This window comes from Patiria miniata, unplaced genomic scaffold (genome assembly GCF_015706575.1).
Source record: "Patiria miniata isolate m_02_andy unplaced genomic scaffold, ASM1570657v1 HiC_scaffold_7, whole genome shotgun sequence".
NCBI lineage: Eukaryota > Metazoa > Echinodermata > Asteroidea > Valvatida > Asterinidae > Patiria > Patiria miniata.
The window spans coordinates 1,484,634-1,512,300 of record NW_024037074.1 but is presented as its reverse complement, the minus strand read 5'-3'; the positions used below and the strand labels follow the sequence as shown (position 1 = coordinate 1,512,300).

The window sequence follows — 27,667 nt, the reverse complement described above, 5'->3', positions numbered from 1 at the left end:
GTGAACAGTCAATATTTGGAGAGATTTTGTTATCAGCTGTTGGCACAGAACTAAATCTAGCTGTTTGTTCCAGAGAGGAAACGATAATAAAGCTTGCGTACGATGACAGAGTCCAAGTGTCACTGGTTTCAATTTGAGATGTATGAAAAAAGCCTATTAAAAAAATCAAAGGCGTTTCAAAGAAATGCGAAAAGTGTTGGTGAGATGGAATGATGAGACCTTTTTAAACCAGTGTTGAAGAATACGTGAATTAGCTGTCATTGTTTCACGTGTGCATGTACATTGTATACGATGAGCAACGTACTGGAAACTATCCCAAGGGAATAAAAAGGTTTCCCTTTTTGTTGTTGAAATATTTCTTTCTAAAAAAAAAACCCAACCCCTGAAAAAATAACAAACCAAAAACCAAAACAATTTTAAAGGTTTCCTTGTTTTTCAAAATAATTTGTTTTTGACAACCTATGCCTAGAGAACATATATATGAGCCCATAAATGAAATCAAACCAAACAACCACCTATAAACCCAAAGGAAAAAAACAAACCCAAAACCTGTAGGGAAACAGAATTCAGAATATATTTTGGAAACATTTGTACATGGAACCCATGAAAGAGCCCATATGAAACTACATGTACGTGTACAACCAAAAACTGATACTCTTTAAAAATTGTCTTATTTTACAAAAATATTGAACTGTCCCAAATTGTCAAAAATAGCAATGCATTACATTGAGTATTTGTGTACTTAAAGCTATAGTCCATTATTTGTAATTTGTGCATTTTGTTCGTTTGAAGCAACAAAAGAGTTCAAAATCTAATAAAGGATACTAAGCAACTAACCTGATAAAGTTTCAGCTAAGCTTCAGCTGTCCATTCCGAGAAAAACAGCATTCTAAGATCTCAATTTCAAATCAAAAGTTACTGAATCATGTTTTGAATTGCAGCTATACACGACGTCGCGCACTGATCCGACGAATTATAACAACCGCGCGCGTGTGCGTCGTTCCAATACTTGCGCGCGCTGCGCTGAATAACAAAACGAACTACTAATTTAAATTTTCCTACGGTGCTTCTTAAGAATCACCGTTGGAAATGCCTTCTTTCGTTGATTACTTCAAAATGACAGCTTCCCAGAAAGAATAATTTCACAGGGAGTTTAGTTCCCTTACTATCTTTCAACTAAGTTCGTTTTTCAACAATAATTACGCCAGTTACTTTTCGGATGGCTGCAAATGATGGACTATAGCTTTAAATAATGTACATAAAACCAACACAGATTTCACAAAATGTGTATTTTAAGGCAGGACAGATACCGTTCACTAAAAGTTGCCGATTACACCATAAAGCTTTAAAGCCCTTCAGACAACTTCCAGGATTTGAGTTTTGGGGTTGTTTTTTTTTGTACGGGTACCCGGGTACCTATTTTTTTTTTACTTCAGTAGGGTACCCGGCTCCCGTACCACCCGTAAATTATGCACACCATTAATCCACACCCACTCCTCATCCACAAATATCACAGTGTCCGTGCATGTCTGTGTACACGCATTCACGTTATGTACTCAGTCTCTCACTCACACCAAATCTCAGCTGCAATTAATCAGCGCATGTTGCTGGAAAATAATACCGGCCTGAATGTTCCTGAATACATTGAACCCATCTATACTCGGCCTTTGGACTCGAAGTGGCCGCAATTTATCATTGGAATTATCGGTCGATGAACAAGCTAATGTTGTGCACCTGGTACGCAGGGGGAACCATGAAATTTGGTTTTCCCGGACATTTGTGGCATGTTTGTTTGTTTTTTTGCAGACAAAACTTGATGAAAGTCTTTGGACACATTCTGACTATATCAGTGTTTTAAAAGCCAGCTCCAGTCAATTTCTTTGTTCAACTTAAAAAAAAAGAAAAAATGTTATAAGGCCCAAAAAAAAATATTAGTCGGTCTCTGGTCAGCGCGCGCGTCGATTTTAATCATGCGTATCAACCTTTTTTTTCCTTCAAATTGTCCGCGGTATAGCTACAGCAGCACCCTCTATTGCTGCACCTCCTCAAATTTTTGTATCAAGGAATGGGGAAATTGCACCAAGGCAAATGATGGAGGGCACCAAGGCAAATTATGGAGGTCCCCAATGTATATAGTAATCCACCTTGTCTGTACAATCCAAGCTTGAAAAAAAAAAAAAAGGTCAAAAAAACCAAAAAAAACCGCGTCGCCGCATCAATTCCGGAACTTTGGTCTGACCAGAGACCAAATATTTTTTTTTTTGGCCTAATGTCAGTTTCCCGATGTGGTTCATGTGAAAACTTATCAGTTTTTTCTAAAAAAAAACTAGTGAAATAAATCAGATTTTGTTAAAAAATGTTGAAAGAGGCTTTTAATTAATTGAAGGTTGTTGGCACTCTTATGAATATGAAAGGGTAATTTTTTTTTCTTCCAATTGTATGTTTCCTCCTCAATCTTCAATGAGGCGTGAAGTTGTAGTCTGCCCACATATGCTAATTTTTTTGTCCATGCCTACTGGGTGCTTCCATGCCTGAGTGTGTTTTTGTGGCCGATGTCTTGCACATGTCCTGACGTCAAGTTATTGAACCGTGTTCTCAAAATGTTAAATTAACAACATTTTTTATGCCACGTTCACTTCATGGGCATTTTTTTTTCTCACGAAATTGGGCCCAGTGTATAATCAAAAATGCATTGTGCAGTTTAATGTTGGGGTGTTAGTTGCGAACAATCTCTGTGAATGCGAATTTGGTACGCTTCGTCAACCATAGACTGTATGATTAAACGTACGCTTCATCAACCATTGACAGTATGATTAAATGCATGTAACCGGAATTCCTCCAATTTGCACAGAGTTCAACTTCAAGGTAAGATGTATGTTTGATAGGATAATTATGTTATGTTGTTACAGAAATCAGGGGTGGAGCTAGCTTTCAGGAAACAGAGAGTTGATATGGAGGGGGGGGGGTTGAGTCTAAGGCTAGGGGTGCATGCCCCCGGAAATTTGTGAAATATACGTTGCTTTCTCCTGCATTCTGAGACAATTAGTGAATAATTTTGGAACTTTAGAATTCCGTTTATTATTTTTGGCCCCATTTTATAGTATAACATTAGTCAGCAGCTGAACTGGGGGGGGGGACTCTAGATCCGCTACCGCATATGTGACCCGCTCTGCAAAAATGAGTCTGATGTCGCATAGCTTGAATTCCAGCTTTCACCACTTTTAAATGGAAACAGTGAAAATTTGCTCAAAATTTGGATTTTTTGTTTTTGTTTTATTTTGGTTGTTTGATAGTTTTAGTTCAGATATCTTACACAGAAATTTAAATATTGTAAGAAAAAGACTAACAAATTTATAATTTTTGGTGATTTTCTTGGTTAGTTACAGTGTATTTGTAATTTTTAAACCCTTTTTTCTTCATTGAGACATTTCTTGCTTTGCAAAAACTTGACAGAATTAAAAAAGGCACAACAGTGCAACCAAACGTCCTAGAGAGGCCCATGATATACCAAATGAAAGCTTATTTCATTCCCATTTTATTAATGTAGTTAACTCAAAATGTCAGTTTTGCCACAACAGACTCATTTTTGTGGAGCGGGTCACATATGTGATGATTGTACATGTAAAGTAGGGGTCTGATGAACTGGAGAAAAAAAAAACATGTTAAAACATGTAGCCTAAGGCTTCTTCTCATTACAACAGGTGCATATTGAGTGTATTTGAACGTATGTAAAATTACATGTATGAATATACATATGTTCGTACCAATGGAGGTTATTCACCGAACAGGATATGCATAATGTTTAGTGTGGCATAATTGTAATGGCGTGTGTAAAGCTTAAATGTACACGTGTTAAGGTAATATACAACATTTGCAGACATACCAAATTATCATAAAATACCTGGCTGTTATTGTAGTCTGTGCTGTCATTTTCAAGAAAAGTGGAATTTCTGTAAACTGATTTTTTTTTTCAAATACTGCCCACAGTTTACCACCTAAGCTTTCGTAGAGCTACTTCATCTGATGAAGCACCGGTAATTGTAGCTACAAAAGCTTATTTTTATGCACATTTCCACTCAAGTTTGTCATTTAAAGTGCTGCCTTACTTTTCCATTTGATTCTCTTTCCTAATACCCACAAATCCTCATTTTGACCTCTGCCTAGTTCTGTCTCTTATTTTTCATGACAGTCAACCAAGATGAGACCAATGAATTCCCACTGAGTTTAATCCTCCCTCTGTCCTAAGCTGGCAGTTTATTACATGTATGCGCATACCCCGGTCGACTGTACTCCATAATGCAATTCATTCTCCATTGATTTTTTTCCTTGCCCCGTTTCCACACAGAGAAAAGGTCATATACAGTAGCTCATCACATTAACCTGTGTGAGCTTTCATGTTTTTGAATTACTGAGAACACTGTCATGATGAGGGGGAAAAAACGGGGGGGGGGGGGGGGGGAGGAAATGAAATATAAAGAAAAAGAAAATAGAGAGAAAAAAAGGCCTTTTTATGAGTCTCTACATTTTGTATATCTGGGCAATTCCAACATTATGAAAGGATGTGTATAATGTCCACGAATAAGCCAAATAACCATGATATGTAATTGATGATTCCGAGAAATGATCCAGAACTCCTATTCTGTAATCTCCTTGACTATTATTAGATGATGGATGTGTAAGATATATGAGAAATACATTTTCATGTTTATTACATAAGGCAAAAAAAAGTCTCCGGTTTCTGGTATGGAGCTTGCCCCAAAAGTGGTGTAGCATCGCGGCTTTTTTTGGTTTTGTTACTTTTTTTATCTTCAAATGTCGGCTGATGACTGCAAATGGTGCCAGACTTAATTTAGTGCAAAATATATGGGAGTCCAGAGAGGCCACATTAAAGCTTATACTCGATTGTAACCCCATCTAAAAACACGTTAAAATTGTGCAGCAGCAGGATTCCAGTCAAACCAGTGAGTTTGGCGGTTTTGAGACATCATCTTACATTGAAAAAAAACCCTTTTTCATTTTGCCGACATGCATGGCTACGGTGACGCGCGCGCATACCAGAAACAGCAGACTTTTTGGGGGGCCTAATGTTGGAATTGCCTGTCTCTCTTTTGGAAATTTATCAGAAATTGCAATCAACATCATTTTTCAGAATACATGCATCTTTGCCACATGTCTTCTGACTAGAAAATTGGACAGAGAAAATGTAACTTTTTAGTGGAAGATGGGCCAAAAACTGTTGGTCTACCAACTTGGCTGTCAAGCCCAAATGCTGCAGTGGTTTGCCAATGTGTAATTTGGGGTTTTTTTTTGGGGGGGGAGGGGTTTGGGGAGGTGGAGGGGGGAGGCTTATGTCAGAATTCATTAAATGACATTGTTCATGCATTGCAGCTAGTGATCACATCCTGGGAATCTTGAACAATGGGGACTTCACTCAGATAAGATGCAGCAGTTTATCATACTGATGTACATGTATTATCAAATTCAATCGCACGGCTGAGCTGAAAAAATTAAATCTGAATTTCAAAACACTGGGAAAGTATGGAACAAATTAAAACAGTGTTCATGAAAACAAGTTTGATATTTTTCTCATGTGATACCGGTACATGATATACAATTAGCAACAAGGAGGTATTTTTGTCTAAGTCAAATTAATCAACTCATAAATTTTTTTAGCAATATTCCATCTCTCTCATTTTTATCAATATCCATTTCCTTGGTAAACTTGAACTGTTGTAAGGTCACCATTTCTGCAGGTACTCAATTATGCAAATTATCATGGAGCTGGTCATGGAACAGCGCACTTAGAATGTAAATTATTATGATATGCATACTATATCAATAACTTGTTTTCCTATTAAAAAATTAAGAATTAATTAGAAGTCTGTTCTATTCGACAAACTGTGCTGCCAGTTGAATTTTTTTCCAATGGCATAGATTGGATCCAATTTGTGGGAGGGTGTAAAGGGATTTGGGGAGGGGTCAGGGGGGGGGGGGAGGTCAGGAAGGAGGGAGGGGTGTACTTTTGCTGCTTTTGGTCAGAATACTCAGAGATATCTACATATGTATGTGTACATACTGGCTTTAAAGTCAGGCACAGACTTCCAAGAACTATTAACATGTACAGTGTACAACATTGCCTTATCAAGATTGTAGTTTTATTTTTCTGTCACACTGAAAGTTGATTGAATCTGGAGTGTTGAATTGTAACACTCAACAATTGATGCATTGCACAATGCAAATGACCAGATGTTTTCCATGTACAAATGAATATTTATTTGAATCCTGATGCAAATCTACCCTTTCCTATATTCTCAAACTAATCTCAATCATCCTTGATGGGATATGTGCAACATGCACTTCAGTTCTACATATGGTACATACCTGTGTACTGCATTATTCACGATGTTCATTCCAGGGAAAGACAAAAGTGAGAAATTCGGAATTTTGTGATGTTGAATACCCAAACCTACATGTAAGACAGCACCAAATTAAAGAGGATGACTTAAACAGACAGCTTAACTGATAAAAAACAGTCACAAAGCAAACTAGAGCTATGTCTGTTCGAACAGAACATAGGGCTTTTTCGCATTTTACAAATATTTACGTTATGTTTGTCCTTTTGCATTCACTTATTAGAGTGATTGATACAGGTTGTTCAAAATGCTTAGAATAATTCCAAAAATAAAGCTTTATCACATGACGTCACATGCCCTGCAATGACGTCATCTTGACGTCAGTGCACAACTGGTCATTGTGGTCTTGGTTTGTGCCAAGTTTGAAGTCAATCCGATAAAAGGAAGTGTAACATTTCTAAAGCAGAATATAATTTTAAATATTAAAAAAAATCCATAAAAAATCAACCGATGATGTCATCGTGACATCACACATTTTTCAAAATTGTGTCCATAGCTCTTACCTAACAAACATAATACAAAAAGAATTTAGCATGTTGCGTTTGTGAGATATGGCTTAAAGGTCCAAAAAGTCAAAAATTCATATAAAATAGCACGATGATGTCATCATGATGTCACCTCAATATTTACCTATAACACATCCCGGCCTACCTACATAACAAGTTTCAACCCAATCGGACTTACAGTTCTGTAGATAAAGGACTTCAAAATACGCACGTTTGTGATGACGTCACGTGACCCATGATGACGTAATCATGATGTCACTCTTCAGGACACAACTTGCTATAAGGACAGTGCACATACCAGTAGGCCCCCTATGCTTAATTTGAATGATGTATAACATTGATAAATTGCAAAAGTGGCGTGTACAAAATTGTGTACAAAGTCTATGGGTTTTTTTGTGGGAAAAAATGGATGCTACTGAGTACAGTCAAGCGGATGGGGCTGTCAATGTTCGAATAACTTAGCGTTCGATTATTTGAAACTTCGTTTGGCTGAATATTCGAAACTCGCCAATCAAGTTTACACATGCCAGCTGCAACTAAAGTTGTACGCAATTAAAGCGCGTCTGATAAAATTTGCATGCAGCGATTGATATAATGGGCTGCCAAGGGCTTTAACCTGCTAAAAGGATGAGAACAGCGAACCGTCATCAACAAAAAAGTTACTTCTGACAATAAACTGTTGCAACTGTACGGAGAAAATAACATCCAGAGTCGTGACGTACCTGTTTTTTTTTTTTCATTCGAAAAGTTGAACCGGTAAGAACCTAATGATGATCGAATATTGGGTATTTTCGGGACAGCCCTAAGGCTGGGAGTAGTAATGTGTTGTGAATTCCTGAAACTCCAAATGAAACTGTCAAACCTTGATGGATGTGTAGAAGTCTTCCCACCTAATCCCACCTCAATACATCACACAGAATTATTTACCCCTGTGAGATGCTAGCCCTGCATACTTTGCCTGTAGATAATTTTGTTGTTTATGCACCACAGAATTCTCATCAATCAGATAAAAAAAAATGTGTCGGTTGGAATTTTTTTAAGGGAGAGATTTGCTTTTGCTGGAGTCAGAGACTCCTATAAATCATTGAATTTATAGGTTAGATTAAATGGTGGGAAAGAGTTTACTTAAGAGCCCGTACGAACTTTTCTTGTGATATTAAAGACAGGGTAGTATTTGGTATGTAATGATGATCTCTTGGAAGAATTGTGGTTAGATTATTAATTAGATTATTGTCATAATTTTCAGAGCACAAGATCTGACTGTTCCACTGGTGGATCTTTGGGGGGGGGGGGGGGGGGTTGTGGCTGGGCCCACATTGGGGTCCCACAGGGGACATTTTAAAAAATAAAATTGATTTTTGTTTTTATTAGGCCACAAAAAAAGTCTCCGGTTTCTGGTATGCGGGCGCATCGCCGTAGCCATGCGCGTTGGCAAAATAAAAAAACACGTGTTTTTTAAACGTGTTTTTAGATGGGGTTACGATCGGGTATAAGCTTTATGTGGCCTCTCTGGGCTCCCATACATTTTGCACTAAATTTAGTCGGGCACCATTTGCAGTCATCAGCCGACATTTGAAGGAAAAAAAAGAAGAAAAAAAATTAGTCGGGCACCATTTGCAGTCAATCAGCCGCCATTTGAAGGGGGGGGGGGGGAAAAAAAAAAAAGCGTCGCCGCACCACTTCTGGGGCGAGACTTTTTTGGGGGGGTCTTATTTACTAGAAAAGTAGTGAAAACAACTTCTTAAAATCAGTACGCTTGTCAACTCTTCCCTTTCCCTCCGGGGATTTCTGAAAATTTAATTGAAATAACGAATAGAATAATTAGGAAAAGAGAGGCCCCTAGCATCAAATTAAAGGTCCCCCTACCCTTTTCCTTTTTACAATGGCAGGCAAGTCTAAACCTCTAATGACAAATCCTAGTTGGTGCACCACCGTCTTCATGCTCCTAAACTCCCCTCCCCCCCTTTAACAATCTGGTTCTGGATCTGATGTTGATGGACTGTTGTACAATTACACATTTCTTTGCGACTGTTACATGTACCTCCCTTGAATTTAGGTATTCTCATGATTGTCAGACTCAGAGCACACTGTGACAGTCATTGGAATGTCAAGTTGACACTGTTGGTTCTTCTCGCAACCGCTAATCTTGAAGAGTTGGTCGCTTCACACTGTGTGCACTATTAATTCTCCAAATTTACTTTAGGCTGCTGAAAATAATAACGAACACGTTTTTCCAGAGTTCTTAAAATTATGTGTATTATTTTTTTCTTCTTATAGGAAGGCCAAGGGTTGGAGCTTTCTCAAATCAATGACGTCCGCAAAGGCATTGCACCCAAGGTAAGTGAACTAATTGAAATGACCATTGTTTTACGTTGGTGAAATTAATTCCAGAAATGCCGAGGAAATGCAGATTAGAATGTGTCCCTCGGGGAACGAGCAAAACATCCATAGGGTAAGGAATGTGGGCGATTGTAAAGTAACGGGCCCTGTTGCTATAAGAGAACAGAAATCCACTTTTAATTTATTGGACTCACAAAACTAGTTAGCCACATTTACATGTATAACCAACAGGAGTTTTGTAGATAGAGGGCAGGGTTTGGATTTTTTTGAGCTAAAGTTTGGGGGTAAAACGACGGTGAAGACGACAACACGAAAATAAAGATGGCGATTACTGTGACGCACTCTGAATACATGTACACAAAATCACGCTGAGAACATATAAAACATCTAAAGGAATGTCGTGATCGAAACATACCGTACGTGTATAATCGTTGGTTTGCAATTGAAAGCGCAGTATTAAGAGAGCGGTTCAAGCTGTTGCCAGATTCATCCTTGCTTGAACTTGGCTGTGCATGTCTCATGAACCTTGCTCTTTGTGTACAGAGTTTGTTTTTTCCTTCTTTTCATCTTACTCTTAAGTGATGCATCTTTCCAAAGAAAGACCTTGGCCTTTAGGTACCGGGTATGTTCACCAGATGATTTCATTAGTGTGCTCGGAATAGACTTTTCATCGGAAATTTGATCATCTTACGTAAACTCGGTGTAAAATGCAGCTTTCTCTCGGTGCACAACTCTTGTGTAAATTACATGTAATTGTGCATCTTGAGATAACGTAGACATTTTACAGCGCTTTTAGTAAAGACCATATACATGTGAGACCAAATTTAACGAAGAGTTTTATAATTTAGACTGCACTTAAGGAATCAAATTTAAAAAAAAATTCCATCTTATTGTAACCCATTGCACTTAAGGAGTTGGGGCTAGTGGGTCTTTAGGGGTAGAAGCTCTTGTGTACAAAGTCTATGGAGAGTCAAGACAATTCTAAGTATTTCTTAACTAAATTGGAAATGTTTCTCAGTCCCAGATTCATGTCTTTTCAACAATTTGCAATTAATGACCTTTATTGAGATGATATATGAGGAAAAAAAGTGGCGTCAAGTTGCAACATTCTTTCCAAAGAGAACTTTAAAATAAAATTACTAGGAAAATTGCAAGGTGAAAGAAAACAGTTACATTCAAATCTTTTTAAGAAGTTTTGGGCTGAATGACCATTTATTTTTTTTACACAAGTTTTGGAAATCAATTTTCCACTTCTGTCCTGTCCTGTCATTATGAATATGCATTATGTCAGTCCAGCACGAACAAGCACAATGTAGGTCAGGGTTTGCACCGCTGTCCCGGCCCCGCGTGACGCCAGCAATCAGGGTCACCCGGTACCGGACCGGCGAGCTGCTGTCATGGTTACCATTGCCGGGGCAACAGGGATCCCTGTCATCTATGGGATGATCCCCCCTCTGTGGTTATCGCCGATGCTTCTTCTGCCTCGCATGGCAGCACTTTTGAGCTCAATTGAACCCCATGGGTCCTGGCGTGCCAGTGATCTGATTCAACACATTATACGTGTATACATGTATACATTTCGTACATCAACGACACAAGTACATGTGCCATGTGTACATTTCTCTGGAAAAGTCTTGCGCTTGGGATGCAATCTTTGAAAGTCAGTCGCAAGTGGAAAAGAGATTTTCAGGCACCCGACCTCCAAATCTGGGACCCAGTTACACGGAGATGCTAATTACGGAATATCTGTTGAATAGCAAGAAATTGTTTGCTGAGCAAAGACAGGTTACCAAGTTGAATGTCGCAGGTTGTCTACAGCTTTTAACTGGTTCTCAAATGAATTTTACTAAGAACATGGTGTTTGTACTTAATAATAATAAACCAGTCTTGTAAAGCGCATTCCGTCAATAAGACCCCAATGCGCTGTACAGGCATAATAACATGTACAACAAGAGTAAATCTTTAAAAATTACAAGTAATGCATAAAAACACGGCATATATAAACAAAAACCAACACAAATTGACGAGAATGGTTGGCTGGAGAAATGCTCAAAGTCAAAGGATAAGCAGATGGGTTTTTGAGTAGAGTCTTGAACAGTTCCAGTGATTTGGCATTTCTGAAATGAGTTGGAAGCCGGTTTCAGAGTTCGGGAGCTGTATATGAGAATGATCGCTGGCCATACGTTACAGTGTACGCAGTTCGTCGTTGTACTTCAGAGTTGAACCTGTCAATGTTATCGCTATGAGCTCAACACTTTTGTCTTTGAACATTGAATGGTCTTGGGCTACATACTTTCTGAAATGTCCGGCTGAAAGCCAGGTGCATGTACAATGTAAGAAGATAGGCAGGGGACCACTAACGTCAGCTGGCCCCTGGATTGGTCTCTCAATTCTTTGTGAAAGACATTATTTATTAAAAAGTGGAGAAAGAAAGGGGGAGAAAAAAAGATCAGTGGCGATGTTTACACCTGGTGATGGTGAAAGTCACATCTCCTGGAAAGACAGTTCAGGGGCCGAAAATTGTACTCGTGTTTTGTTAGTGTTTGCTGCTCATGTTGCAGGAGACGTAAACAAATTCATCTTTGATGAGGTAGGAAGTTAATCCATCCTTTCAGCGCTTTCTCCTTAAGGATGTAAGAAGCTGTTGCCTGATTGGGATTGAGGTAAATTGTTACTTGTGGAGATGACAACCAGATGGGGTCCTGAGTAGTCTACACACCCCTGGGAGTAAAGTGGGAGGGGAAAAGGGAGGGTGGAGAAGAATGGATGATAGGAAGAAGCATCGTGTTGCTTAGCAGCAAGCAGATGGAAGGTGTACATTGTATGTATCCACCACAGTTAGAGTACATCTGTACTTTGGCCGACCATACTGGTTTGTTATTGTCAAGCAAACATCCACATAAGGGAATAAATATGTGCTTGGCCAGTATTAAAGCTATAGTCCATCATTTGCAGCCATCCGAAAAGTAACCGGTGTAATTATTGTTGAAAAACATACTTGGTTGAAAGATAGTAAGGGGACTAACCTCCCTGAGAAATTATTCTTTCTGGCAAGCTGTCATTTTGAAGTAATCAACGAAAGAAGGCCTTTCCAAAGGTGCGTCTTAAGACGCACCGTAGGAAAATTTAAATAAGTAGTTCGTTTTGTTATTCGGCGAAGCGCGTGCAAGCATTGGCACGACGCACACGCGCGCGCAGTTGCTATAATTCGTCGGATCAGTACGCGACATCGCGTATAGCTGCAATCGGCTCAGTGAGAACGCGTCTCGGACGCTGAATTCAGGCCCAATTCAAAACATGTTTCAGCAACTTTTGATTTGAAATGAAATCCTAGAATGCTGTTTTTCTCGAAATATACAGCTGAAGCTGAGCTAAAACTTCATCAGGTTAGTTGTTCAGTATCCTTCATTAGATTTTGAACACTTTTGTTGCTTCAAACGAACAAAATGCACAAATTACAAATGATGGACTATACCTTTAAACAAGTAGGCCTATGTTTATAAACCAGCTAGGGGCCTGGACGCGGAAGGCTCTGGCCATTATCCACATCCAGTCCCCTAGCCGGTTTTAAACGTACTTGTTTAATACCGGCCAAGCACTTATTAATTCACAATAAATACCTTCTGTTCAAAAAGTCGAAACAACTAAAACAATTCACAAATTTCCAATGATTTTGTTTATATGTCATGTTTTGTGTAACACCCCTCTGGCCATGTCGATGGTATGTGCCTCGCGTGCAGTGCTAAAAATCTCCTTAGATGTATGTGGAAATTGGTGCGTACAGCGTGTACTGTGCGATGTGGCGCAGAACGCAGCTGTGTTTAACCAGCGGTTTAAAACCACCTATGTGATGTGCTCTCGACCAATAGGAATTGGTAAACTGTCTCAAATATTTATGAATAAGTCTTCAAACTTTTCCATTTCAACAAGGAGGTACATCACATACATGGAGGTACTTTGTTTCAGCTGCTTTTCTTTTCAGAAGCCAAAAATTTATCATTATGTAATGTACATGTATGCCCTTTCGTTCATTCATACTTGTTCAAACTTTGTGCCTGCAACGATACAGGTAGCTCCTGCTTTGTAGAAACGCTTGAGAAAAAGAGTCCTTCAAATTTGATTTTTGTTTTGAGAGGTTTACTGCCGACAGACAAGACTGTTTGTTTAAATGGCCATCAGCAATGCTGCTCTGCCCAGTAGGTCAAGGAACAGGGAGCGTATTGCCATTAACTCCCATGCATCTCAATCATAAAATAGTCTTCCTGCAGCCCTACTAAGACAAATTAATCAAAGAGAGAAAAGGTTGCACAGTACTCCTGACATTTAGCAGACTGTCAGTCCCGGTGTTTGCACTGTCCTGGGATCAATTTCTTGCAGCTGCTAAGCAGAGAATATTACTTAGCAAATATGTGAGGCGTTCTGGCAATATGAAACGGAACTGGACACAGGCTGTAGTGGAGAAAAATGAAAAAAAGAAAAGAATGACATGCGTTGAATTTTTTTTGATTTTCAAATTTATAGACTATATTTGTAATCTTGATAGGTCTACTACATATATTTAAAAGAAAAAGATACAAATCCTGGAATAAAAGAATATTTAAGGGAGAACAATTAAAATCTTAAGTTCCATTTTCATGTCGGCAAAACTCAAAACTATAACCTTTTTCTCAGTATTTTACTTTTTTGACATGTCGATAAATGCCAACTTTAAACAGCCGTAACTTGTCAACAGAATGTCCGATTGAAGTAGGCCTACAACAAACAGTATTGTAAGTTGAATTTTATTCTTTTTTTTCTAATACATGGACATGTACAGGCTCTGCAAACCCTCATTTTGACCTCTGCCCAGTTCTGTCTCATTTTGCCAGAACGCCTCACATTAATGTTGTATTATTAAGTGTTTTTATTCAGAATATTGAAAGATAAAAACTTGTGAGGGCAATATGGTTATTTGCATATCTGCACCATTTGGCTGCAGAGAAGAACAGATTGGAACAGGAAGTTAAAGAGACAGATGTTTTTGCAGGTAGGAACAGTTGTCAGATGGTTAAAAATCTGGCGTCAGTATGCCTGCCCTCGGCTCATATTCTAAATAGTGAACAGTGCTTGCATTGCAAATTTCATGCAGTAAATAGGAGATAAAAAGGTGCATGTATACTTGTACATGTACAAAAATGTACATGATGTATGCTACATGTCAAATATGACACCAAAGATCGGGGCCCAATTTCATGGCTCTGCTAACCACAGTATGCCGTGCTTACGATGACCATTTTGTGCTAACCGCACTAGCAGAAACATCCCGTGCTAACCCTGTAAGCACAGAATCCTTAGTTACGGGATGTATGTACATGTATGCATGCGAAGAAGCTAGAATTCCTTGCTAACCTATGAAATACGCTTACCATAAGTACAGAATTTTCTGCTACAGTAAGCAGGGACTTTTCACTAATGGTAAGAGCCATGAAATTGGGCCATGGACTTCATGCATGTTTGGGTAATATACTAAAGTCTCACATAAAGTCTTGAGAAAATAAAAACTTGTCCTTCTGTGGACAGATACTTTATTAGAGTATCATATGTGGACGTGAATTTAAAAAAATAAAATGGAATGCCAAGTAAGGTTTGAGTTTCGTGCGCTTGATCTTACATTTTATGATAAAGTGCGATTTCATCAAAACATTGAGTGTTTTTAAGGATTGAAATTGACTCATGCCATTACATTAAGTCAGTAATGCTTTCTTTGGATTTTCACATGGAAATATCGATCAGGCTTCGAGTCCTGGTCATCAATGCTGAGAGCTTTCGGTCATTACAGGTTGGGGCAAATATTTTAAACGCTAATGACGCTCAAACATACCCCCCCCCCCCCCACCTTCAAGTCGCAAAACGCCACAGTGTTTTGTTAAAGTGAAACTGAGATTTTCCATCTTCCTAGACTTATCCAGACGGTTGTTTGGTAATTTAATTAACTGCGGTTGCCTGGCCCGGGTGAGCGTGCCTCCCTGTATACAGATGAGCTTTTAAAGACCCCTTCCCCCTTGAAAGCATGCTTAATGCAAGGCTGGGCAAATGAGCCCAGTGGGTTGGCAAACAAAAGCCTAAATATCCAGAGACGGGGCCAGTTATGGGATGATGAATGCCGGGCCTGTCATAAACCGTAAACTCTGTTTGTTCTTTGGCTCTCTTGCGAAATATAATTAAGCACGGGCGTCGCCGTCTTAATCTTGAGGAGGAAGTGAATACACGGAAAATGACGGCCGGGACTCACATCATTTTAATATTGCTTTCTTTTGCTTTCTTTTGTCTGCCGGCGCATACACGAGACAAAAAGGTTTCCGACTTTGCATTCTAAACGATGTTCCTCAAATTTATGTAAAATAACATCCACATATTTAATGTCAACAAAATCAAAATCTTCTGGCAGCAGACATCAGTTGGTGTCGGAGCTGATTTGCTTGTAAGCTGTCAACGCTCAAGCAGTGTTGTTAATTCTTTGTATTGGATCGTCATCCAATATCCACAATAATTCCACATACTATTAAAACCGGTAGCAAAAGAAATTGATGTTAATGACAAGGATATTCTTATTTTTGTGGATTTTGTCCTCCCAGAAGTTTTTTTGTCAATGCGTAAATGTGTTTGGCTACAATGGGACCCGATGTAAATGAAACGGTACAACACACTTTTTGATATCTTGAGGTTTTGTAATAATTTCTATGGAGTTTCAAACTCAAAAACATTTACAATTTTGTTTTCTTTCTGGAAACTGTCCTGCACATCATCTGTATTTACACCTTGCAGCAAACGCCTTTCCGAAGTACCGGTACATGTGATCTACATGATCAGTAGTGTGCATACCCGTAATCTGCTGGCAAACCATCATTTTTTGTTCATCTGAAAGCATGCATACAGCTTTCAAATCGTATACATTAGTGTTATTTAGGAGAAAAATTACATGTACCATAAATTACTAAGTTAATTAACTCGTCGCCCACCATCCGTTCCTACTCTTGTACATGCAAATAATTGCTAAACTATCCATTAGTTATAAGAGTACCCTGCAAATGTCACCTGACCATTCTAAATTTGTAAACATACATTGTAGTAGAAACATTTATTTCAATGTTGCCATTTCCACACAATAAAATGTTACAATGCCGTGTAAACATATTATACAGAGCAAAATGCAATGAATTATGTAATTGTGTATAATAATGTACATGGATCAATACTAGAACAAATGTACGACAACATTTAGGTATAACTATAAGGTGAAGCGTCACGCTTTTGTACCCTAACCTATCGACAGACAAGTGGACATGACCAAGAAAAACAGAGACAGTGACAAAGGACAAAATGGACAACAGTGAGACACACAAAGACACAACCTAGAAAAACACAAACTGGTATGAGACGAGGGCATACATCTAGATTCATAAATTATAACTAGTTATTCGAATAAACGTAGAAAAACACAAACTGGTATGAGACGAGAGCATACATCTAGATTCATAAATTATAACTAGTTGTTCGAATAAGAATTGAGTAGATGTGATCTAAGATTTTTAACAAAGACAGAGAAGGAAGGTGCTGATTTTAAGAAGTTATCTAGACTATTCCAGTATGAAAATGTACCGAGGGGGGAAAACAAACACAGTGAATATACAGTGTACCTTTGTACATGTATGTAATTCACAGGGAATGGAATGTCTTGACAATCGTCTTGTACATACATGTACATGTTGGCTAATTCTGCGAACAAAACAAGATGTCATTTGGAGGTGGGACCAGGCTCACGAATGTTGATCCGAACAGTGCACCCCGGTACATGCAAATGTATATTAGATTGGAGTACATGTACTGTTATGTGCATGTACATGTACCGGTACCTGCATGTGAATATTTTCATTAGCTGAGCCATTTTATTAGCGGTAGTTTTGTTGGGCCCATTAACTTTTAACTCCAGTGGCTTTTTTAACATGTAACTGGAGGCCGACAGATCAAGCCAAAATCTAGCACTGTTGTAGTAAACAAATGGCAACTTTTTTTTTAATTGTGTAAAAAGGTGAAATGATAACTTATGGGAAGTACATGTATGATAATACATTTATCTTCAAGTAAACTTGAATCCTTTATCCTTATTGGTCGATCCATGGCAACAAGCCGTGCTACATGTAGCACGGCCACGGTCCATACCGCACTCCGCGTATTACGCTATTCTGAGATGAATAGAGCAATAGGATAACTGCTGAAAAGTTTGTGTACAGCGTGCGTGTTCCATCTAGTGTGTGTCAAGTTTGCTTGAATATAAATTCGTTATCACGCTCGCGCTCGTGGAACACAGAAAATGTAGTGCGTCTGCGTCCCACATACACTGTACCACTCGGCCTTCGCATGTTGGACACAGACGCACTACATTATTCTGTGTTCCACTCGTGCTTGTGGGATAACTACCGGTAACTTATAATATTGGTCAGGCTGTACAGGCCTGAATACATACATGTAATATCGCTGGAAAACCAGCTACTGAGGTTCGGTGGATTTTGCGGTAGTCAGGGCTTAATAACCAAAGAGAAGTGTGATTATTACATCTTTGGCATCATGAAAAAGCAGTTGATTGTACATGGTTGTACATACGTGTACGTGAACCTGTCCTATCCTAGTGTGCAGATTAGTCCCTGTTATGCTTGCCTTCAAAATATCTAATGTCATCGGGGAAATCAACAGGGATCATCTCTTGGCAGGAACTGGTCAGAAGTGTGAACCACCAGGATTGAAGCAAGGGACATCTATATTCATTGCAGAGGTCCATGGATCTGCACTGTATCAAGGGGACTGGTTTATTTCTTGTACAGTTTCGAGGCCTTTGTATTATCTTACACTGTATATATCAGGACTGCATTTTGATGTCCACTTATACTAATCAAGTGTGAAACAAAGAAATTATCTTCTACCTGAATTTGGCCTTATAACGCCGAAGCTGGTGGCATTGGCAAGGGCAGAAGGAAGGAAGCTTCCAAAACAGAGACTGTAGGGTCAATACTTAGATTGGCACTTGGAGGGTATCCAGGGTACAATAATGAACACTGGGGACATTTATAAGCTAGCATCTAGGGCCTAAGTATTAAGGAACATTCATGGCAGAAGATAGTTGCATGTTTTCTCAAACTCCGGGCTGAAGTTGGGGCATCTGTGGGATATTAGGGAATGGGGTATTCAGAGATTGAGGGACCATTGAGGGCAGTACCTACGGGCATATATAGAAGGCAAGATGTTGGGGTACCAAAGGCAGAAACTAAAGGAACGCTGAGGGCATAAGCTAGGGGTATCCAGGCCATAATATAAAAGGAATATCCGCTACAAAAGCTGGTTGCATCAGTCTAAAACATATGAACAGTCACGTCAAGACCAGTAGCATCGGTAGCATAATGGGTGGGGGCGGGTTGACGTCATTCAATAAAACATTTATTCAAGTACACCAGTTTTCATCGGTTGCTACGTGTTACCATTCAGCACTCCAGACTTAAGGACCATTTGGTTTGAAGAACATACCGGTAGGTCTGGCAGCTTGATAAGCCAATGTGAAAAAATTCCTGGATGTCTGCGCCCAGCTTTAAAGGAACATTGCGGGTAGAAGCTAAAGCGGAATGAGGGAACACTCTGAACAAAATAGCTCATCCATTAGAAGTTAACATTTAGGACTGAAACAAGGGGCTACTAGGGACAGCAAGAGGACATCTAAGACAGAGCATCCTGGATAGAAGTAAGAGGCATTCAGGAGGGAGAAATTAGGAGCAGGCAGGGCAGACTTGGAGAAGATCCAGGAATGACAATACTTGTACACTTTACTGGTACGTGCATACTGAGGCTTTTGAGGTCGGAGGTCAGAGGTATCTGGACAACTGCTGCACCGGCTTGTCATCAAGCTCAGATACACAGAGGCAGGATGGATATTAGAGGCCGAGAGGGAGGAATCTCACAATTAAGCACCCAGGTCAGTGTCATCCCGCCACAGGTTGGAGCCAGGAGATTTGCCAGCAAAGTTTCTTGACCTGCCGTGCGAGCAACGATGCCGAGCGCTTCATTTCGCCTGACGTCACCGCTGTTTGCCGTGGAGAGCTGTTGAGTCCCGCATTCAGCGGGGGATTACGGAGCGCACTGATGATTTACATGTACCCTGTGCATCCCTCGCTCATGAAAATGTGTTTGATATTTGTCACCTTCCATCAAATTGTTTGCCATGTCCTCGCCACTTGCGGATGGGGCACTGATTCATTTTTTAAGGTGACGTCGCAGTGTGCATATTAATAGCTTACTTTGCAATTTTCTTCGTAACTAAAGGGGACATCTTTTATTCAGTGTTGTTCTGTTGAAGAGTCGGCTCTTTGAGAAAAATTCTACCGGGATTTCAGGTTGTTTTCTACCATCACAAAGTGTCGAGTTAAAAGTATTTGTTGTGAAAATCTAAGTGATGAAATGGTGACATGGTGACATATACATAATACACTGGTTCAGGTCATTTTGCATGTATCTTCTTCTTCTTCATTCATTCATTTTCATGATGACTTGATGAGTTGGGCCCAACTGTCCCTGTCGAGCATAGTGTTGGAAAGAGATGGACCACTCAGACCAGTTTACTATACGTCTTGTAACACTTTTGTCCTGAATCCTGAATTTGGTTATTGCATTAATTAATTAATGCTCGCTCAAATATTCCTTGTTTGCTTGCTACATTTCATTTCACAAAAGAATTGTTGCTGTCATGAACTCTTATATTTTTTGAAAGTTTGATTTGTTCCTTTTGGATATGTACCGTACATGTACCGGTACATGTACATGTATGTATGTCCTTATTCATTTACTTCCTGTAGAACGTTGACTGAATCAAAATATTGCATTTATTTGTCTCATGGCCGTGGAGTGCTAATTTTGCATTGCTTCATTGACACTAGTCATCAAAAATTATTTGAAGCTATTCTGAATCCCTGAATGGCAAATTACAAAGTATCAAGGTAACAGGGACACGAACAAGGTCACACTTTGGACCCTTAATTCATAGAATGACCCATATCTGTGCAGGTTTTATTAGCTTCAAAAGTCAAGCACGCCTGTTGGGATGGGATATAATCAGTTTTTGCGTTTTGTCATAAAGGTAAAATATGCAATTAATCATGTACGCGTATCTTGTTCTGTACTCGTGCTTTTCCTCACAACCTAATAAAGTAAAGATAATTCAATTCAGCATTGATTTCTATTCAAAGATTAGCCACAAAGTAATCAAAGAAGCATGTATACAGGCCTTCATGTATGTGATGATTAGAACAAAATGGGAGAAATAAAATGAAATAGGAGAAAAGGAGATAAAGCACAATTAATTAACAGCTAAAGCCTAGGCCTGTCAATTACTAACAGACAGGTATTGATAAACAAGTGCGAGTGCACAATAAGCTCTGGCCGCCTTGTATTAAAGTCTTGCATGAAACGGGCTGCCTTTCCACGCAAAAATCACGCACTGAAAATTGACCAAAATAAGCCCCCTAAGTTTCCCATAAAAATAGCGCGCTATATACCACGTGACTATAACATTACCGCACATTATCTTGCCTCCATTTACAAAATTTTCATAAAATACTGTACCAATTGTTACAAACAATTTTGTTAAGTATTTCATTTCTTTTGTTTGTTTTTTTTCTTTAAATTAAAATTTGGTAGAAACTTAGGGGGTTCGTTTTTGGTCAATTTTCCGGGGACAGACATGTGCAACATAGACGCGCATACCCATCGATCGAGACAAAGCCCGATAACTTTCGTCAAGAGTGCATTTACTGACGACGGCATTGCATTTTGTCAATTTTTTGGTCACATATTTTTGGTCAATTTTCGGGGACACAGTGACAGACAGACCAACCGACCAACCGACTGACCAGGAAGTGACATGTAGAAGCTCCTGCCAGAGCTTTAAAAACTATTAAGATAAAAACATTTAAAAAAAAAGAATTTAAGGAAAAGAATCAAAACAGACAGTTTCCTGTTTGTGATGAAAGTCATCCAGTCTCGAGTATAAAAGGTGACAAACTATTCAAGTGGACTGTGAGATAAAGCAAATGTCTTTGTCACGGTGCATCACCTGTTTCTTGTGAATGACTTGTGTTTGACTTGCGATTGACTTAAGTTTGACTTGCGATTGACTTGTGTTTGACTTGCGATTGACTTGAGTTTGACTTGCAACTGACTTGTGGTTATGACTTTTCATCAGTTTTTCCCCTGCCCATTCAAACGTAAGGCAGCCCACCTCGCTACTTTCAGTGACCACCTCGCTCAATTTTTGCCAATATCACCACCTCGCTGTGAAGATTTGCAATCAAGGAAATACTAATCAAAAAATTTTCATTTTGTTTAATTTATGAGCGTTTTCCTGGACCTCTATGTATCAAGAACTCACAATTTGGATGTGTAAATGGAATCAACTCGCATTTTTGTAAGGGCAGCATCCTTTTGAGCTTGCAAACTGCGTCAATTTGAATTTTTACCTCCTCGCTCATTTCATTAGCCAGGGGAAACACTGCTTGTCATTGACTGATTACTGAAAGAACAGTGCAATAAGCACATGTGACTCGGTTAGAAACTCTCACATTGCATATTGGTAGGATCTACTCCTATTCCACTTTCCCCTGTATATTCTGTGGTTCCACTGACTATACCGTGTAAGAACTGTTGAGACTCTGAGAACACATAGGTTAACAAAAAAGAGGGGGAGGGTGTCCCCTCAGTCACACATCTTGCTTCAAATGCCACTGACTGCAAGACAGGTTCAGGTATTTGCCCAACAAATTAGGTGGGACTCATCTTCATTCATTCATCCGCCATTCAGTTGTGTAGGAAATATGTGTAATTACTCAATTGGACTATTAGCACCTGGAGTGTCAACAAGCTGTCAGTTTACGCTCCTAAGTAAAGACTGTCATGACAGTTGCATGTAATTACACTTGCATGCAATTACAGTCCTTAATCTTGGAGGATTTATGAGTGACATGTACACATGTACCTATGTACATGTACAATTAATCTAGATGTTGGTTCCAAATGCTATAGAAAATTAAACACTTCCCAGCAATGGTGGATGCATTGTGCCAGCAATAGCTGCCTCAATGCATCCACCAATGGCGGATCCAGGGGGGGAGGGGGCCAACGGGGGCCAACGGGGGCCATGGCCCCCCCCCTTTTCAAATAAAACGGGCCCAATTTTTTTTTTTTTTTTAAGTGACGTCGCAGTAAAGGCAGACACTGCGTACACCACCATCTGTTCCTAAAAAATTTTTTGTTAAAGTGGTCAGAAATTGCCTCAGATCGCACCAAGGAGCATCTAGAATCCAATTTTTTTCAGGGACCTCAAGCGGGCCCCGAACCCCACGCCCGATTTTTTTGGACCCACTTTTGGGCGACAAACACTTTTTTGGGCCCCCCCCCCAAAAAAAATTGTGTTCTGGATCCACCCTTGGCATAACCCCCATAACCAGGGGGCTTATTAGTTTACAGTGCTCGTATTTTGGTCCAATAAGTGCAATGTTGAGGCGGTTGAAATCTGTTTACGTGTAGATGTACTAGCAATCCTGCAGATGGGACCTTTTCTTGGACTTACCCTGGAGGGATCCTTAAAATTCAAATGAATTGTGTAAACATGGACGTTGGTTATTACTGAATGTTTGTGCCGGTATTTGTGGAATTTGCCAAAGGTAATGTGTATTTGTACATTTATGTGATTATTTTTTTACATTTTGATTTTTTTTTTAGACCGGAGTCTACTTCATTGACTAGGCTTAGAAATTAAAAGGAATGTTGTATAATGGTCCTAAAACAACAGGGAATGCAAATGAAGAGGAAAACTTAAGTAGCATATTGTAGTATGCTTGCTGGGAATTTGCAGCTATTGTGTTACTGTATGTATAAGGAATTTAATAAGCGTGACGTGATCGTTAACCTGCTGAAAATGGCGTCTTTCTCAATTGCAGTTTCTAATTCTTTGTTTAATTTGACCTTTGAGAAATATAGCAGCGGCCTCAAAAGTTTAATGGGGCATGTCGGTCCATTTCAGTGCCACTGTTTATGAGAACTGAGGGTTCTGTTTGGCCTTCTCACACAAAGTGCTTTATCATAGTTGAACAATTCGATATTGTGCCACGATGCACGTTAAAGGGAATGTACAACATTTGCTTTTGCTGCAATTCTCAGAAATAAATGGATTCGGAGGATTAGTATATTATAGCAAATATTGTTAAACTGACTTGTTTCACTTTTTGGGCTTGTAGATGCTGGATAAACCAAGAAAACCAATCATGTATTTGTAGTCGGTTTCCTGACCCCACTTGAGATGAAATGGAGCAATTTATTGACTGGGGGGAATTGTAAGGTCAGAGAATCAGTCTAGCAGGCTTGGACTCCTTCACAGGTGTGTAATCAATTGCAAAGAAAATGCGGAATAACTAAATATGAAAAAATTAGGAGCAATTTTTGAAAAAAACCCCCAGTTCTCTCCAACGCTGGTCGGTCGACCAGCGTTGGAAAGATACAATTTTTCTTGAAAATGTCAGCCCACCATGATTGTACAGGATGCTTTTGACAATCCAGTAAATTAAAGGTATTTCGTGATAACTTGATCATTTCGTTTTTCGATGTATGCAAATGCTGTATCTTTCCTTTAAGGGATCCTTACGCAAGTAAGGTAAGAAAGGGAGAGTTGGGCGAGACCACTGGGAGAGACATTCGTAAGCATTGCCGATGACATCTGACACTCAAGTGAAGACGCTGTTCTTGTACTTCTGTACTTAACCTGTACTTCTCGTATGCGCGCGAACCAGTGGGCATGCAGTGATACTGATAGTGGTAAAACAGCACCCACTTTTGTTCGGGCACAGAGTCCATGTGACATGTGACCACATTTGCTTCAAGCAATGCACACTTGCTGCTGGAGTTCTCTAAAATAGACGAAACATGTTTCATCTCTGGGTACATAGGACAGTTACAAATACATTGTACTCCCCCTCCCAAAAAATAATCCCTAAACACTGAAACAAGAGCACTTAAAAAAAAGTCACATTGAATCTCTATCCAGAGTAGACAATTTTCAGTTCTTTCATCAGAGGAATGTGCCCTTAAATCCAAGGTTGTTGTCCAAGGTTGAGGGACTGTAAAAACTGTAGACTAATTCAGCGACAGCCATTTTCTGAGGTGGCACTACCCCCCCCCTCATTTCTTCGGCCTTACAAGAAAAGTATGCTTCCAAAGACTGTAGCATAATCCACTTCTTTCCATTGAGCATTTGGCAAGGTACCATGCAGTCACATGGTACATGTAGATCGATTAGTACTGGTACATAACCTAGTTTACCAGCCACAGTTCGTGAAGAGCCGCCATTGTCCTCATCTCCAATTAGATTCCCCAAATCTATTCTGGGCAGATGTACTTCAGCATGGACAGATACTCTTAAATCCTCGGCTGAACTCGATACCTCGAGTTTGCACGAATTCCCAGGAGGGTTGTATTCTTAGTATTCTCCAACCCCTGCCTACGTCACACACTTCCCCGGCTTTCTATATTTGCCTCTCCAAGGCCTTGCGCTAACAAGGATGAGAATGTTCGGGCCAGTTCTCTCTCTCTAGCTCCCCCTGGAAAGAAAACCCTAAGGGCTGATTTGCATGATATGGCCGGTGAAGGATCCTTACTTGAGGTATACGAGACTAGTATATGCGCGTCCGTAGCTCCTCGTCGCTGTTATCATCTGTTCTTGGCTGGTGATGTGATGGCATTCACTGTGGGATTGGGTCGGAAATGAAGAGCCCTGGGCGAACGGCCGGCCTGAGAGCTTGGGCAAGCTCTTGAGGGACTCTGCGTAGGGGATTACTGCCATGCAAACTTTGAGATAGAAGTGACGACATAAATGGAGCAGCGCTTTTAGTCCCCCCCCACCCCTGCAAGATGTGTAAAGCCTGATCATTGTTGCCATTTAATTGGCTTGCCTACGTCAGTGTCCCATGGAGTTATGGGACATTTTCAAGATAGTCGTCTTGATGTTCCCTTGATGGGCCTTTTGACCTGTGTATACCTATGTCATTCGGCAACATGGAATGGCCACGATAATTCTCAAGGGTTCCCTGAAAATGAAGAGAGAGATCCTAACTTCATTGTGTTGGCATTTATTGAACTAGGATGTGTCCTAAATCTGTCTGAAAATGGTCTGAAACTCTAAACTTCTGCGGTCTGTGGCTGCACATGTTTAGCCATGGATTTTTCTGAGGATTGATCCTTTGCTACACTTCTCATTCTCCAAACCTAATCATGTCCAAAATTTTGATTATATAGTCTTGGTTTTTTTTAAGCACTCAATGAGAAATCAAATTGAATGAGCACCCACGGAGAGCCTGATTATTACATTTATGTAATTGCTTTTTTTTGTAATTGTTTTGTTTTTGCATGCTCCATCTGTTAGTTGAACAATTTATGTACACCTTCTAATTCTCCAAACCGAGTCATGTCCAAAATTTTGATTATATTCTTTTTTTTTTTTAAGCACTCAATGAGAAATCAAATTGAATGAGCACCCACGGAGAGCCTGATTATTAAATTTATGTAATTGCTTTTTTTTCTGTAATTGGTTGTTTTGCCTGCTCCATCTGTTAGTTGAACAATTTATGTACACCAATTTGACAATTTACAAGACAATTTGTGTTCACATCATACATGCACAAGGATTGTGGTATTTCTCATTTAAAAGTTTGCTTCATGAGTTTACATTCATATGGATTCATGAGTTTATATTCTGTTTTACACTTGTGAGTGCTTGATTTGATGGCAGGAAGGGCTTCTGTTTCAGTTTGATAAACTCTGCTTTAAGGTTGAAGTATAGTTAAAAAAAACAAAAAAACTATAGAGATATGAAGTATACAAGCTTGTGCCAAAAATAATTGTTAGGCCTATACCTCTGTCTTGAATACTGTATTTTCATTGGGCTAGAATGATCACTCGTTAAGTTTATAAAAAGTCATGGCACACTCCCAGTGGGATATCACGTACGTGATATCCCACAGGGAGTGTGCTATGATCCTGTACGTACGGTATGTATGTTGTGAAATGCTTATATCATTGGTACCCACGCTATTTTCACCATGTTTTCACACATGAGTGGGAGCAGCGAACTAGCAGACGATCAGCTGTTTTGAGCATGCGACATGCATGTGAGTTGGCATTTGATTGTCATGATTGTTTTCACTGCTGTTTTATTTTCGTGATTTTTACATTAAAATCCAAAGAATCCAAGACAGAGGTATAACAAAACAATTGTTGACTGTTGTGATATGGGACATGACATTTTGAACACCGAGAGACGCATAGCACCCAAGGCGAATTATATATAGTTATATAAGTAAATAAAAGCCCAACTTGGAATGGGTGAGGAATAGACCCATTGCGTTAAGGAGCCATCTTTGAGGTTTTTGATATTTTAATTTAGTACCAGTGAATTTACAAGTGTTGTACATATCCATGATGGATGTAATGCAAATAATCTATGGACAAATATGTAATAATGAGATGAGATGAGAACAGAGACCCCTAAAGAATGAGACGGGGACAGACAGTCAGACAATCGACCCGACCAACATACACCCAACCATCCGGCCTACTCATTCGGCAGTCCCAGAAATCGTTTCACCAAGAGAGACATGACCTTGTTGCTATCTAAAAATGTCAGATACAATTCAAGTTATTGACAGTGTTTATTCTCTTAATTGATTAGCTCTCAGGAGAGATGCAGGCCTCTAGCTAGCCCAGTGCTGACAATTGATATGAATTTGAAGCTGTTCAAGGCCTCCCTATTTGTCCTGTCAATTATTTTTAATTTCTGGGTTTTTTTATTTTTCAATATATTTAAAAAAAATTACCTTGCATTTTGATGGTGCTTAAATAAATGTAGTATCATCATTAATTAAAGAATGCGCTCAGCTTCAGCAATAAGATCTTTTATTGTATTCTGTCTCTAACGTGAAACCTTTAAAACTACTTCATTCAACTAATTTTGTTCTTCCTGTTTTAGGCTTGGTATATATATTTCAATACTACCGTCTAGTGACAATATGATACTGAACAATGTCAAAATATCGAAATACCGACAACCTCTGTATGGAATTGTAATACTGCGATTTTCCCTCTTCCATGCATGTACAAGCATTACATTCACTGTGTGGACTTCCGAACACAAGAGATCCACATAAACCAGGTAGCAGCGACATTGTGTGGACTTGCCCAAGTCCACACAGTGTTCCCCCCTCTCTGGAAAACAGGTTTAGAGGCATTTTTGGGTTAGAATTATCTGTGGCAAAATGAAGAGAAACACTTAAGGGAATCATAGAAAAC

The 27,667-nt window shown here is 39.4% G+C and overlaps 1 protein-coding gene across 2 annotated transcripts in view; it reads left to right on the top strand.

Moving 5' to 3' along the window:
- The window catches only part of LOC119746391 (1-phosphatidylinositol 4,5-bisphosphate phosphodiesterase beta-4-like), a 48,924-nt gene extending 39,048 nt beyond the window's left edge, over positions 1-9,876 (top strand). For both annotated transcript variants that reach the window (XM_038223306.1, XM_038223305.1), the window contains exon 4: positions 9,197-9,876. In XM_038223306.1, coding sequence (XP_038079234.1) covers positions 9,197-9,298 — 102 coding nt within the window. In that variant the 3' untranslated portion in view covers positions 9,299-9,876. The remainder of the gene's footprint in view (positions 1-9,196) is intronic.
- The last annotated feature ends 17,791 nt before the right edge of the window (positions 9,877-27,667 follow it).